The following is a 16,858-nucleotide window of genomic DNA, read 5'->3' as shown; positions in this document are numbered from 1 at the left end:
CTTACCAGTAACAGAGAAGTGCGCTATTAAATAAGAAGTCCTTTTATTAGAAGTGCGCTATCGTAATGTTGTTAAAGACAACAATAAATTAATTCAAATTATGTAACAAGGAAATTATGTAAGATTAAAAGCATTATTGATTATGAGAAAGTACTGTTAAGGAATTACTGTTAAAGTAATAAACTGCTACTATAAATTAGTTAAAATTTGAAACCAGGAAAATTATAAAAATCAAAGCAATGTGTACAACAATATTAAACAGGAAGAAGCATGTAGAATACCGTAAATGATTTTAAAATACAACAGTAAATTAATTAAAAGTATGTAACCAAGGAAATTACACAACATATAAAACAATATTAACTAGAATTAAGTCTAAAGAATGCTGTTAATGTTATTAAATGTAACAATAAATTAATTAAAATCACGTCACCAAGGAAACTATTCAATATCAAAATAATATGCAAAAAAATTTAGAATTAGAGAGATGTCCATAAAATACTGTAAATGTTATTATGAAACAGTAAATGAATTAAAAGTATGTAACCAAGGAAAGTATACAGTATCGAAAACAATACACAAATAATTAACTTAAAAGAAGTTTATGAAATATTGTTAATGGAATTAAAGTAAGTAATCGAAGAAATTATACAATATGAAAAACATCAACAAAAAACTTTATTAATTAAGAAGAAGGCTATAGAATACTGTTAATGTTATTAAAAGGCAACAGTAAAGTAATTATGTAATAATTTAAAAACTAAAATACGAGAAACTTATCAAAATAATAAAACCTACCGGTTTTTCAACTATCCAAAATAAGTATCTTTATTGTTGTCTTTTCATATTTGGAGAAAATGGTTTAAGAAGCACGTGGAAAACGTTTTAAGTTAATCACACAATGATCAAAAAATATGAAAAAATGAATAAATAAAAACAAATTAAAAGGATGCCTTTTGACCTTAAGAACGAAGATGTGCTTTTATTACGCAGATAATGGGAAAACATACTTATACAACATATTTGTGGTATGTTATGAGTAATGGAGCATGATATTCGTTTTCGAGCAATAAAGAACCCTTTTTCCTTAGTTAAAATGTGATTGATCGAGAAAAAATTAAAGGTGAAAATGAAATGTCATTTACTGCATATTAGAGATTGCAAGAAATTGTTGATCTTTTTGTCGATATCCTCAAAATTAAAATTCGTTTCACATATATGGGAAGATCTCTAAAACCTTTAACTTTAGATAATAAAAAAAATAATAGGCACACTATTTTTACACCTCCAGAATTGTTTGAAAATGTATAAAATATTAGAAAATAATCGTGAACCTCGAAAATTTTGATGCCCTTATAAGTATAAACAAAAAATTAAAATTTTTGAACTAATTTTTCTAGGTTCATAAACAATTCGTTAAAAATCATAAAAACGACAAAAGTATAGTTTATTTAATAAACATATAAACTTATTGAACCTATTTTTCTTTTATTGAGCAATTTTTTCTTTTTAATAATTTCATCCATATTTACCCTTTATTTATCAAAAACGGTATCAAAATCTATCCAATTATTTGCTTGACTAATCATTGTTAAATCGGAACTAAAATAATTAAAAAAAATTTTTAAAAATTTTGTCAGATGATTCCAAAAAGGAATTTTGATAGAAAGGGATTTTGTAAATTCATGCAGGTTTGCTTAACAAGGCAAAATAAATTTAATGTTTTCATTACAATGTATGCTATGATTTATCTCGATAATGTTTCACCATAATTTGATCACATTTTTTGTCATGTCTTGCTCAAGGCTGTAATTTTGTATCAACATTAATATATCCTGCACACGATTTGTGGTGTAGAAGTTTTGTACATGATGAAGGCATAAAGAAATGGAGAGAACTCATTAGAATCCTATCTTGCACATGGTTTTTGGTACTGAAATCTCTCACACATGATGGTATAGAGAGGATTCATAGGAACCCATCTTGATCACGGTTTGTGGCACGGAAGTTTCTAACTGATGAAGGTATTGAGTATTCCCGCCTATGTACTTTGGCTTTTTCAGCCTCGGTAAGTTTAGGCCTTGACATGGTTTTTTATTTTTTTTTTTTTTTATTTTTTTTTTAGCTTCAACTTTAACTTTTGGGACCGTTTCAATCAGTTCAAACCCTCTTTATTTGAGATATTCACCTGAATTAGTATTGAAAACGATCCAGTTTGAACTGTAGGTTAGAATTTCTGATTCTTAATTAAAACAAAAAACTCTCTCTCTGTGCCCATATCTCAAAAATAAACTTACCAACTTACTGCATAACAAAATTAAAAGTGATAAAAGAATTATAAAAAACGAAATAGTGCTTGGAGTCCCTCCACGCGGAAGAAGTTAAACTTCGCAACCTACGACGTTAATAGTAGAAGAATCAGCAGTCGTAGAAGGATCACTAGTTCTATTCAACGACTCTTTTTCCTGCTCCACTCGCTTCCGTGCTCTGTAATCACGGTAATATTGTGCATTTTCCCCTCGTGGACCTCTTGAACCAGTGGAAGTGCTTGTGGTTGCCTCATCGTCTCTCCATGGAAAATGTATTAGCATTAATAATGTATGTGAATGCGTCATAATGTAATTTCAGAAGAGAAACAATCAATTGATATTCACAAGAGACGTACCTTGACATAACCCTAAATCCGTCGCATTGTCGGTGTGATTGTTTTCACTCATTTTTTACAATTGTTATCCACTAAATTTGAAAATAAAAAATACTACCCTATTATTAATTATATGTGTATCAAAACAAACTAAAAAAATATTTATGGAAAAACAATACTTTTATTATTTTTATGCTAGTGAGAACCAAAACAATATGGAAATGAATGAGGGGAAACTGGATCTTACCACGTGATTTCCCGGCCAATAAAAATGTATCGTTAAACGTTTAACGCAGCCTTGTTGGAAGTCGCATAAGAAGTATAACTTCAAAAATTATCAAACAGCAGCTGTCGCCATAGCAACGCATGTGCACTGTTTACTATTATTCTTGATTATTGTAGTTGAAAAGCAAAGACGCCATGAAATCCAAACGAAGACCTATTTTGCCAATGGGTAATAATTTAGAAGTTTTGTAGAAAATACACTGCATGGTTATTTTTTTAACTATTCTCTTCGAGAATCTGTTAGTTGATTAAAGTTGAATGCATAAAACTAATTTTTAATAAAGCTTACACGTAGACTGTATTAGCTAAAATAAATCTGATTGATAATAAATATAAAAAGTAATATTTTTTTTAGAATTTTTTAAAAATCTTAAAACTTTTCTCTTGTTGTAAGTGCGAAAGTAGACAGGCATATGAATGTTTGCTATTTGGCTCTCTGAAGCACCTGTTGCTCAGATGTTTTTGCGCATTGATCTAAAGTAGAATATTGACACTGTTCCAAGATACAACAACCATCTTTGATTCTGTCAGGCAAATAATTAAAAAAAATTAAAAATTAAAACAAAAAATTATATTTCTTTCTTTAAAAAATAGTATTTTTTTAGAGAGCGGAATTTTACTATTTGTCTGCTTCAGTTTTAATTTCAAATGTAAGTAGTATAGTATTTTATTTACCAATGATGTTGGTTAAAAATAGCGCAAGAAAATCAAAAACAGTTTATTAGAACATTCTTGGGAAGCTTGAGACACTTTCACATCAGAAAATAGCTGTTTGTAACGGGTACCAACTACATTCACTGGTTGCAGAATTTCTCCCCTAGATGGCGCAAATAACTTCATTGGTCTGAGGTTCATGCGATCCAAGATATAATACTATCATCTATTGATTTTATAAGGGTTCTTTAACATAACACAAGGATATATGCTATTTAAATAGGTATAATTAATTTAGAGTGAGCAAAAATCAAACATTATACCCTAAACTATTGGGGACACGCTTTTATAGATTACGGCTGCACTTTCTCTATATTTTGAGGTCAGTGTTATTTATATTTGACAGCTCATGAAAGACTTAGCCCTGACTTAATCATATTCTATGTCGGTACCAATTTAGTATTTGAATAAATAATATTATTAAGTCAGAAGGTAGGGTAAACCAACCAGTGAAGGAACATTTCATATACTATATTGATTAAAAGTAAGAATTTGAAAGTTTTTCTTTAGATTGATTAGTAACAATAGCTTACTGCCAAACAATAGGAAGTCATCTAGCAATGTTTTGGATTACCTGGTCAAATAGACTTCTCTGGAAAAATTTTTGAATTTGTTATTATCTCTGCAACACCTTGTTTCTTTGAAAAAATTATAAGGTGAGTGTTTGTATTTATATGTTTGAAGTGGAATTAATTGCATGTAATAGTTTTATTTTTCTCACTATGAAAAAGAGAATTCAAAATATAGTTTTTGAAGTTACGTTTTATTTTTTTAAGCATCATAGCATAATAAAGTACTGAGATAAGGGGGTGTTATTCACTGGATCACCAAACGATGAAAAACCAGTGAAGGAACAAGTGTTCCTTTACTGTTTTTTTTTCTAAGTTAATGAAAATAAAAGATAAACTTTTATTTTCTTGTACCTTTAGTGATGTTCAGCATCAAAAGCATGTTAAAAATACGAAAAACAACTTCTAACCAGTGAGGGAACAGACATGTTCCTTTACTGGGCATAGATTTCCCAGTGAATGAACAATATGTGTTAATATGTTAACAATTCATGATTACAAAAAAAAGTTAACATTTTCCAAGTATTTATATGTTATAATTTCAAGAATAGGCTTGTTTTTAAATATATGTATGGCTTATAAATTAATAAAGAGCATTAAAAAATAATCAAAATTAAGTGTTCTTTTACTGGGTGTTCATTCACTGGTAAGAGCTGTTCCTTCGCTTTGTCTTCTTACTACTTGTTATTTGAACCTCCAAAACTTTAAAGCAATATTATGTAATTTATCTACAATTTTTTTTTACATAATTTGCAATTAGTAACAAATATGTTGACACTGTCATTTAACTAAAATTACGAATTTTGAAATTAATATGATTTTTTAAAAGGCAAGCGAAGCTTAAGTGTTCATTCACTGGTTAGTTTACCCTATTTAGATAGTTTTTTTCTGAACAGTTCATTTTGTAATGAGCATTTACTCAGTAGATAGAATTGAGATTGTTATTTAATACATATTACTTACAAATAATGAAAGAATATGATAATTGCAGATAATATATACAGACAGAATATCAACAAATTACTCGTAGCATTTTTCATGATTTTATGTCATATTGTCAGGTGTTGTTTTATTTCTTCTTTCTGCCAAATGAGGAACGAAGTATATGATGAGTCCACAGAAAAAGGAAATACCCGTTAGAGTGTAAATAACGCCATCATAAGATCCATGCTCTCCTCTGAAATAACCTAAAAATAAAATGTTTTATATTAAAGCAACTTATACACGCATTATTATACACGTAACTTTAAAAAATAAGATTCATAGAGAGGCAACTAGAGTGGACAATAGAATAGACAACTAGAATAGAACTAGAAATACAAGAGGAAACTAGAATAATAATTAAGAGATAGAGTACTCGCTTTAGGCATCAACAATCCAAATTCGAGAAAGGCGCACCATTTAAAAAAAGGTTATCTGATTTATATTAATGTAATTAAAATTAAAGCAAAAAATTATAATAATAAAGAGTTAATATTTTAATTGAATAATTATAGCTAAAGATAGCTTCCTTTAGGTATGAGAAAGCTACGTTCGATGCAGCAGCATTTCTCAGAAAATCATATCTGATTGAGTAAAATGCAAAAATAGAAATTTTAATGATTACTGATAAAAAAATTTTTTTTGAGTGTGTATTTTTAACAAAAAAATTTCAAAAGATTATTTGTGGATTTAGTTTTGTTTTATTATTTTTTTCAATTTCAATTATTTTTTAGTTTTAAATTTTTTAAATTGTAATTAATTCTTTAGATATTTAAGGAGTTTTTTTTTATCGAATAATTAATTTTCAAGTCCTTTTACTTTATATTTTTTTCATTAATATTTTTAATTTTAAATAATGTTTTTAATTTTGGTGGAGTTTTTAATTTTGATTATTTTTCTTTAATTTGTAATTTAAACGCTAACTTTAGTTACTGTTTTAGTTTGAAATAATTTTTAACTTCAATAAATTTTTTTTATTTCAAAATAATATAATATTAATTATTTTAAAATTTAATCATTTAAAGTTTAAATTTTTTGCAACTAAATCCGGGTGAAAGTGAATTATGCTTCAGATAAATTACACTTTAGAGGAAGTCTGTAAATTAAGTTTAATATAGTTTAAATTACATTTATTTTCTTAACAATACTTTAAGGTTTAATAATTGTTAGAAACACGTTAAATTTTTAATTGCATTTCCGGGATCAACAGTGAAAAATTCCTTACTATATGCTACACTTTTGCACATTTTTTTTCTTAATTTCCTTTCTTTCTTTCTTTAATTCTATAGTTGCATCATAATTTCATAGGTGCCTTTCTATAATTCCATAGGTAAATACAAGTTTCTAGCACAAACATCTTTCAAAATTTAAAACTAATTTTATACGACTTTCCTTATTCGATATGACTAACTGTAATCTTATAATGTTTCGTCAATATGGATGAAAATAATAATTTTCATTTTTGTTGCTTAGAAAAATCAACCATAAACTATTAAAATGGAAAATATAAAGCTTAAGAAATTAATCAACCTTACCAATCATAGGAGATATTGTTAAACTTAATGGTGCAAACAACATGGCTCTGCAAACCATTGCCATAGTTCTTTTCTCCGGCTGTATAAATTCATGGATCAAAGCGATTTGTAAAATGAGTATTGATCCATAAAATATGGGAAACAGGAACTCGATGAACATAAGGAGTAAGTAATTATACGTGAATAATAAACCAAGTAAAGTTAATCCAGTACAAAGGCAACAAATTAAAGTAATCACAGATGTAGGTAAGAATTTTTTATCAATAACAAATCCCGAACCTATCCTCCCGAATATGTCAGCTAATGGTATAATCATGACATAATAGATTTCTAGATTTACACCAACTCCTTTATCACGTACAAAATCAAGAATTATAGTCCACATTGTTGTTATCACTAGTGTAGTACCACCAGTCATAATAAACATGATAAGAAAGGATGGATCGATGAAAATTTTGAAATTTTTAAGAGTAAAAATAGAAGGAGGCTTCTTTTTCACGTTTTCAGTCGCTTTTTGATTTGCTGCTTCTGTTTGAGAACACGCGTTGGTGACTAATTTTTGATCTAGTTCAGTTGCTTCTTCTTCAGTGTTATTGGTTTGTGATTTTTCACCTACATTTTTGAGAGCAGGCATTAGTAGAGGCAAAACTGCTTTCTTATCTTCTTTCATTTCAATAGATTCCTCTTTATTTTTTCTGTTTCGAATTTCACATTTTGATTTTTCCTCGCTAGATTTCAGTAAAAAGGAGAATGGAATTAAATGCGCCATTATACCAGCTAAAACTAAAAAAGATCCATTGAGACCATAATGCTCAATGCAGGCTTCCATTATAGGTGGCATCATTACTCCTCCGAAACATGCCCCCGAATATGCAAATCCATTAGCTTTGCTTCGGTTTGTCGTGAAATGGGCATTAAGCATCGATGGCAAGTACTGCGTTCCTAATCCAAAACAATAACCTAAAATAAAGAAAATAGAAAACTCAGATATTAATAAGGTTATATGATACGTTATCGTAAAATTAACATAGCTTAGTAATTTAGTAAAAGTTTACTTGCTTGCTTCTTTGTACTATTTTGAATCTTTTAATAGATTAAATACGACCCATACTAAAATCTTTTTCTTGAATTAAATTTTGATTTGAAATAGTTTTTGTCGTCATTAAAATGCGAATTACGTATTTGAGATGCAATGTCAGAGAGCGATTTAAAGACATGCTGGACGGTTTGGTTAAGAAAGTTAGTGGAATTTATAATTTGGGTCTATTACATAGGGTTAATATAAGTTAGTTGATCAAATTAAATGCTAAATAACTTGCGAAATATTAAGCTACTTGTTCGATTACAGATAAGTAATATTTTATCTTACGTTTGTAGAAATACTATTCTCTTCTAGTCACCTCATCATGTTTAACAGTGAAATGAAATTTGAATCAATTGAACATAACTTGAAGAAAAAGATTGTATTTATTTTTGTGTTTTCTAATGCAGGGCTAAAGAGAATAGAAGGGCTGGTTCACTCCTTTGAAGTAGCTCTCGCCGCGCCAATCCTTCGATTTTCTCTAGTGACGTCACTTTGGCGCAAAGCTCGCACTTTTACTTCAAGAACGGAGTTTTCGGCCTTACTAGCTCTAACTAATATTGGAGCATTTCTTTTTGCGACATATTCTAAGACATTTGTTATTTTCTATAATGACTTTCCTCAGTTTTTGCAGCGAATTTACAAGAATTTAAAACTATTATCGAAATGCCAGTTTGCGCGATTGCAACTTGAAAAAATTTTGATAGAAAAACAAAAGGAAAAAATATACTTTTCCGCGTGTTCCCTAAAGTAAATGAACAACTATGTAAAGAATGGATTCCGAAATGACACAGTTAATATAAAACAGCAATACGTTTATTCTGTCATTAAGAACTTTTATAAAAATTCATTATCTAAATAGAAACCGCCTCGTTACTTCAAAAAGAAAGGCAGGTGGAAAAAAAATGGATAAAGTCAAAGAAAATTAAAATGTAAAAAAAAAGTATAAATAAAATATATAGTATATAGTTGGAATTCTCCTAATTTCATAACATATTTTTTAATGTAGTTATTCTTAATATTTATGATTTTTTTTAAAAAATTATACTCTCTTAAATTTAAATATCTATAAATTATACCATCGTAAATTTAAATATCTATAAACAATTGCAAAATTTCTAATGTCATTATGAACCTAAATTATTATTTTGTTTCAGTAATTATCGTTTAAGGTTGATGTTTCCTAATGATAAGGTATGAACAAATTGCTATTAACGGCATATTTTAAAATCGGGGATCATAAATTTAACTCAACTTATTGTTGTAAAAGATTATGTAGATAAAAAAGTGTCGATATATACTTTTATTTTTCTTAATAATTAAAGTTAAAACTGAACTTTTTAAAATAAAGTATTTATAGTGTCATTTTCGCCAACTAGTAAAATATTTTTATAAGTTTAAAATGGTATTTTTTTAATATACTGGCCAAGAAAGTTTTTTTGAACTATGTTTATGAATGGAAATAATGTGTTAATTACCTAAAGTTTGAAAGCTAATAACCAGAAAAAGTCTAACTTATTTTTACAAAGAGAAAGATGCAAAGATGCATCCTAATATCTTTGCGTACGATCTTCCGAGATCTGTGGACACAGGGACGTCATGAGGTGGGAAATCGTAGCTTCAGTTCTAAGAGCGGGGTGAAATAGCCCTTCTATTATCATTAGCCCTAGGTCTAATGTATATATGGGAAGGCGTTCTGTTCTCTTTATCTGATTCACAGGCTTCAAAACATGAAATTTTCTGTAATAAATATGATTTAAATTACACACTTCATCGCAAGGATTTTACTCATCCCTTACAATAACTCTATATCAAATTATTTTAACATAAAGTTGATTGACTGATTTCTCAGTGTCAGCAATTTTCTTCACTCTTGACAAGTTCCACTGTCAAAATTTTCTACCTTGTTAGCAATTTACACCACTACAAATAAGTTTAATGTTAAGGTTGCTTGTCAACCATATTTAATCGTGATCAAATCCTCCGAGCGCTTTGGTAATGGCTCCGCATTTAAAAACCATAGTAAGCAACTCGTAATTTCAATCACAGTTAGACCACATATTCATCAACGATTGGGTTGGTATTCTGTTTTTCCATCTTCTACACTATAGCAACAGAAAGGTTTCAAAACATGACAGTTTTAACGTGTACTTTTTTCTCGTTTGTTTCCTACATATTCGTTGGTTCGTTGAACTTAAGATCCCTTCTGAGATATTAGAAATATGTTATGAACCGTACTGTACAATTTTTACAACAAAATAGAATCTTTTTTCACAATATTATATAAAAATATTCTACAGTTGTCACATTTTCAGAAAAACATTGATGGATCGAAATAGGTTATTTATACAATTCTAAAAACTTAAACATCTTAACCTTCTACACATATTGATACTCGAATTAAATTTGCTACTCACCAAATATGACTCCCCATAAAAGTATAACTGCTAAAATGTCTTCTGCAAAGAAACAAGCTGCAATGCTTATTGTAGCCAGTATATTTCCAAAAATGACGAGAGATTTCATTCCGAAAATTTGTTGGAGATATCCTTGAAGAGGACCTGGAAAGAGAGTTGTTTTAATTATAAGGAAAATACTGGGTGATTCCTAAAGAAGCATATAATTTTAATGTTCTATAAATCAAGAGCAATGAAAGATATTGTGTGTAACCTGCAACAGAATTGTATGGGATTATTTTAAGTTTTGTTTGGGACAGTGGCAGATGTTCTATGTGTAACACCTTAGTCACACATCTAGCCGACAATCCATTTCCGTCTAAACGCCCAGTAATGTATTCGAATCAAATCTATTGATAATGGCTGTGATATGCTGTTTCAGTAAAGCTGGATTAACAGTGAAGGGGTGAATACTTTGTGCTTTACTTAATCCTACAGGAAAAAATCACAAGGTGTTAGGAGTTAGGTCAGAACTTTTGGGTGGCCTTTGGGAAAGTGGCATGTTGTATTCCGCTGACGACCAGTGTGGTGGTGCTCCATCCAATTGGATAATGAAGTTGTCAATGTCATCCTGCAACTGCGGCATCAATCAAAGAGTTAACACATCTGGTAATTGTGGCTACCGTGACAGTTTGCTCTTGGAAAAAAAAAAGCGATGAACACTTTCTTTCTAGACGCTGTGCAGAACACATTCCCATTTATCTGTTCCCCAAAAGTGAACTTTTTGCCTGTTTACCTTCTCACTGATATGAAATGTTGTATCATCGATGAAATCTGAGTGAAATATATCATGGATGAACTTGATTCAGATACCTTAACACGAGTTTGGGCTTAAATAGATTATCAGCTCGATCTATGTCGAGGTCACACATAGAACATTATTTTTTTCTTTTCCTTTTTATTCTTATCTTTCTTCCCCATAGAAGGTTCCGGAAGTGTTAATCCTCTTGCTTTTGCCTGGTGACCACCTTGTGACCAAAGTCACTGAGGTGAGCAACATTAGCCGCGCCACACATACCCGTTCATAGGGTATGGTTCATAGTTCATTCATACGTTCATAGTTCATTCATATATCACGCAACAGATGACAGCACACATAGAGAAAGACCCCTGCCCTGAGCGGGATTCGAACCTGCAACCATTTGCTTCGCATTCAGGCTAGCTAACCGCTAGGCCACCTGGCAGACTAGAGTATTCTAGTACAGTAGAACGTCGATCGATTGTATCTCAAGGGACTAATTCATTACGAAAGATGGATAGAGCATTCTAGTACAGTAGAACGTCGATCGATTGTATCTCAAGGGACCAATTCATTACGAAAGATGAATAGAACATTCTAGTACAGTAGAACCTCGATCGATTGTATCTCAAGGGACCAATTCATTACGAAAGATGGATAGAGCATTCTAATATAGTAGAACCTCGATCGATTGTTTCTCAAGGGACCAATTCATTACGAACGATAGATGCGGGAAAACGATGAATGCTGTCAATTTAAAATATCAAATAAGGCTTTAAAATGTATGAAAAGTGATGAATTTGAAAATTAGTTGATTTATTATTAAGCAAAAATTTCAATTGAAAAAAAAAACATGTACTAGATGCAAAAAATTTTACGATTCAAAAAATTGTGAATGCAACATAGTTAAAATAACTTGGAAATTTTGGCTTAAATACACCCTTTAGTCTTTATCACAAACAACACATTATAACAGATTATTATTCTTTTCTAGTAAATTCGTATAAATACAAAAAGCTCCTAAATGTTCAAAAATTCTGTGAGGCCTTCCGCAAAAACTTTCACTGATTTTGACCAAGTTTACTTTCTCCATCGGTTCACATTGCACTTATTCAATTTCTTGAACCGACAACACCTCAAGTTTCAACAGTTTCATCAACTATTCCATAGCATTAAATGTGAAGTTTGAGGCATTTTTCCTAAACTGCAATTTCTTCTTCACCATTAGCATCTTCTGAGAACAAATTAACTTCAGTAGTTTTTGAAACTATCAGTAAAATTTCTGAACTATAGAGGCGGGAATCTTCTAGTTTCGAAAACGATTTAAACGGGTATTATTAACATTGAAAGAAAAGCATTAGTGACGGTACCATTAAAACAAGACGACACATAGGAATAAACAAAAAATGCTGAAACGATGAATCAAGGTTCGAATGTATTAACCTCGGTATATGGAACAAAAATGTCATTTGTTTCTAACTTTCGTTTTAAGAGGCATAATTTCCCAAATTATTTCATTATAAATTATAATTATTTGAAATAAAATCAGTAAATGCTTGTAAGCTTTTTAAGTACTTACCGCAAAGATTTCTCATCATGTAAGCCAAAACATAAGGGAATGATGCCTGCTTTCGGCTAACATCAAATCGATAAATAGACTCCACAAAAAATACCGACGCAAGTCTTGTTGCCCCGCCATACAGAAAATTTATAGCAAAACAGGCCGTTAAAATTTCAATGCTTGCAATAGTCTCCGTTTTCATGAAGATAACTCAAATCTAAGGAAATAAAGTTAAATAGAAAAATTTAACATCCAATAAAAGAATAATCACAATAAAACATAGTATAAAAAAACAGGAATAGAATTTCGTATGATCCATGTTTGATTTAGACGCCCGGTGGCTGAGTGGTAGCGCTTCGCGCTCCCGTGCCACAGGTCCTGGGTTTGATCCTCTGACCGGGCAAGGTTGACTCAGCCTTTCATCCCTTCAGTGGGTCGATAAATGAGTACCAAGCATGCTTGGGACTAAACACTCTGGGTTTCGCGTTCGGTTGACCACCTGACCGGAACATCTGCTCCTGCACCCCAGAGCCCAAGGTCAAGAAAACTGAGATGGGCACAGTAGGCCCTGGCCCTCTATGGGCTGTCGCGCCGCTGAGTTTAGTTTTTATGTTTGATTTACTTAGAATTAATTACACTGGGAACAGATTTTTTGTTGCATTTTTACAAATAGTTGATCTTGCCTAATGTGGGTGTGGGTATTTCAAATCTGAAATTAGTTCAGCATTTTCGGCCATAGATCCCAATGCTATTTTAATCCTGGTGATGTGCCTTAACTCCCTACAGTGTGTGTACCAATGTTAATGCTATTCCCCATTACATATAATGTTATAATACATTTATATAAAAAAGATAAAACAATTTATTAAAAAAAACTGCAGTTTGGAGAGAAAAATTGATTCCAGATTTGAAATTAGCGATACCTGAGATCTGTTAAAAAATCCCATGGAATAGAAAAAAAATGTTCTTCAGTGTTATTTAGAGTAATAAATCTTAAAGGGTCGTCATTCTTTATTATACCCGATTATTAGGCTTTATTTTCCAGTTTATTCACTTAACTCATGAAAAATTCTCCCGGGATGTTTTGGATTGTTAAATATACACAAAAAGTTGGAACCAAAGAATAAGACCATTATTCTTTTGATGATTGTGGGTCACTGTGGATTAAGTGGAACTGGACAGAAGGGTGCTGGTGTCTTATAATTAAAAGGTACACCACTTTGTTCATTAAAACATCTTATCGAAGAATTATTATTCACCTGGGTCAAAAGGGTTGAACTGCCTCCAAAATTTTGAAATTTTCAGAGCATATTAATATATTTTACTGGCATCAGTCAAGAGATAGCAATTTTTAGACTTTTAATTCAGCATGAAGGGAAGCCTGAAGAATTGGTGCTATTGTGTGTATATATATATTATATACACACATTGCTTCTAGACCTTGCACTGAGTGATTTTAATCTTTTCCTGTATTTAAAACATCATTTTGGAAGCAATTTTGTAAGCGATGACGAATACTTGAAAACGGCCGTGACCATTTGGTTAATGGAACAGGCGGTAAGTTCATATGAAGAGGGTATTCTAAATCTAGTTGTAAGGTATGATAAGTGTTTAAACATACTTGGCAACTATGCTGAAAAAAAGAGAAACGTATGTAGAATCTGAAAATAAATTTGTTTCTTGAAAATTTTGCTTTCATTTGGTTTATTACATATTTAACATATATTTATTAAATATATGCTAAGGTATTAACATATGTTTATTACATATATTTGGTTACATATTTTACATGATATAGATTTATTTTGTTTTAGTTGCAGCATAGTTCAGTCAGTGTTTACGAGAGTCATGATTTCAAACTGTGTCACTTACAAATATATTTGTTTTAATTAGAATAATTATTATGACTATATAAATGAAATTTTATTAAAATACTTATAAAAAGTAATTAGAAAGCATAAAGCATGGAAACTTATGTTGAATAATATAAAAAATCAGTCTGCTTTTCTAATTAACAAAATTGATAAAAACAAAAAGTCCTACCTATTTTCTGAATGTGGAGAATCCGTATCTTTATCGATGTTTTTACGTTTGGCAGAAACGAAGAAACAATTATTTAGTAAAAGAACCTTTGATACTTAATCATTCAAAGATAGTTCAATAAGTATTAAATAAAAAACGGGAAAAAAGAAAAAAGAATTGCCTTGATGATGCTCGACCTTAGAGAGAAAGAGAGATAACAGTCTATTTGAAGGCCGTATTGATACACTTGTGAACGTGTCTATAGAGCTTACCAAAGCGTGGTTGCCAAGTGACAAAAAATAAATATAAGAAATATTTTAACTGAATATATTATCAGATATCTGGATGTTTTTATTATAGTGCGTTATGCATCGTAGAAACTTCCTTTGAGGAAAATTTAAATATTTATTCCTCCGTTACTTTAACTGCTTGATCTAAAAAAAAAATTTTCTATTTTTTTTTCTATTTTGAATAGAAAATGATTTTAGAATTAAAACTCAAATGATAAATAAATTCTAATTATTTTAAAAAGAAAATAATCTTTTCAAACATATAAATAGAAATAATTATGTTTTACAAATGCACTGTTTAATTGCTTTAAAATATTTTGGTATTGCAAATTTGAAATAAAGTTGCATACAGTTAATTTAATAAATAGCAAGTGAACATCATACATATGAGGGTTAAAAGTTTTGTAGAAAATATAATAAAATGTATAGAAAAATATGAAATTAACGGTTTTCACTATTTTCATATTTTAAAAATACATTGATTTAATAATTAAATTGAACTATCAGCAAATTTTAGCAGTGTAAAATTAGTATAAATTTCAGAAATTTCGTCGATCAATTAAGATTAAAATTCAACAACTAACAATTATATAAACTGCAATGTTAACAACAACTAACATTAAGAAACATAATTGCTAAAATTAACAATTATATTTCGTATTGTAATAAGAATGAAAAGTAAAATGAAAATAAAGGAAATATTTAGAACCGAATGAAAAAATGTATACAAAGCATCTTATTAATAAAATGTTTAGATTGTCTGTCCTTTCTATAAAAAATAAAACTTACGAAATATACATTTTGTAAGTTATCACAGATTTAATTAAGAATTATTCGATATTAGATGATGACTTATAATATTTTTAATAATTTATACAGGATTTACTCAAATTATTAACTAAGTTTCAAATAAACTGTCCTTTAAAACTCTGTTAATCATTTAGGTTAATTCTAGTATTTGGTATTGTACTGCAATATCACAATAATTGGATCAGCTGGTCTGTTTGCAATATTAAATTTTTTTTTGTATACTATTAATAAATATATGTATCAATTTTAATGTGTTCCCCCAATTTTTAACTGCTTACTTAAATTTTCGTAATTTTAAAAATATTTATAATTCGTGTCTTGCTCCATATTTCAATGTAACCCATTATGAAAATTGTAATAAATTAATATTAATTTATAATTATTCTCAAATATCGTGATACTTTTTTATGTTTTTTTAAATAGTTTATTGATCTTTACTGAACCATTTAATAGGGTTTTATTTTAAAAGTGTTGTCGGTATGTAGATTTAGAAAGTTGGCGTTAGAAATCATAAATAAGGTCCCCGACAATGCCATAAATTTTTTTACGCTATTCCAGAGAGAACATATACTCATCTGGTTCTCGATTTCTTTAGGGTCAGCGGTCTGATGGACCTTGTCTGACTTCGTCAGGCATTTGGAGGATAGGCCACAACAACAACAACAACAGTTTTAGAGAAAATTTAATATGAAATGCCTGTTTATAATTTAATGAGCAGGATATATTGCGCAATATTTCCTAAATAAAGTTTTAAATAATGACAAAAATTTCGAAAATTGTTTGACTAAAACTAAATTGATCTTTAATCATCTTTTAATATACAAAATATGTATTTAAAGCTAAAAACAATTAATAAGAATGAGACGTGACTTTGATTAATCAATTCAAAATCTTTACATTTTAATAACGCTATTCAAATCTTGTCTGACTTCAACTGTTGCGTTAATTTAAATTCAACTGAGATCAACTTAAAGACATCATTGGACAAAATTCTTACCTCATTTATTCCGTCCCTCCAATGCTATATAAGTCTTTTTAAAATTGAGAAGATGCTTAAAGTATGAAGAAATTTATATAGGATTTTATCTTACATATTATATTAGTTCATATAGATGACCATAGAAAAACAGAGAAGGGACACACAATGTTTGACTAATTAAAAAAATTATGC

The 16,858-nt window shown here is 29.6% G+C and overlaps 1 protein-coding gene across 1 annotated transcript; it reads right to left on the bottom strand.

Moving 5' to 3' along the window:
* Positions 1-5,139: 5,139 nt before the first annotated feature.
* On the bottom strand, positions 5,140-14,878 carry LOC107448775 (monocarboxylate transporter 3). Its single transcript, XM_016064105.5, has 5 exons — positions 14,609-14,878; positions 12,584-12,782; positions 10,227-10,370; positions 6,729-7,688; positions 5,140-5,399 (listed from the first exon to the last, which is right to left on the bottom strand). The coding sequence occupies exons 2-5, from the start codon at positions 12,765-12,767 to the stop codon at positions 5,257-5,259; spliced, it is 1,431 nt and encodes a 476-aa protein (XP_015919591.3). The 5' UTR covers positions 12,768-12,782; positions 14,609-14,878; the 3' UTR covers positions 5,140-5,256.
* Between the last annotated feature and the right edge of the window lie 1,980 nt (positions 14,879-16,858).

Source organism: Parasteatoda tepidariorum, chromosome 9 (genome assembly GCF_982258835.1).
Source record: "Parasteatoda tepidariorum strain Cologne lab strain chromosome 9, Ptep-v5.0, whole genome shotgun sequence".
Lineage (NCBI taxonomy): Eukaryota > Metazoa > Arthropoda > Arachnida > Araneae > Theridiidae > Parasteatoda > Parasteatoda tepidariorum.
The sequence above is the reverse complement of the archived record's forward strand: the minus strand, read 5'-3'. Positions and strand labels throughout refer to the sequence as shown.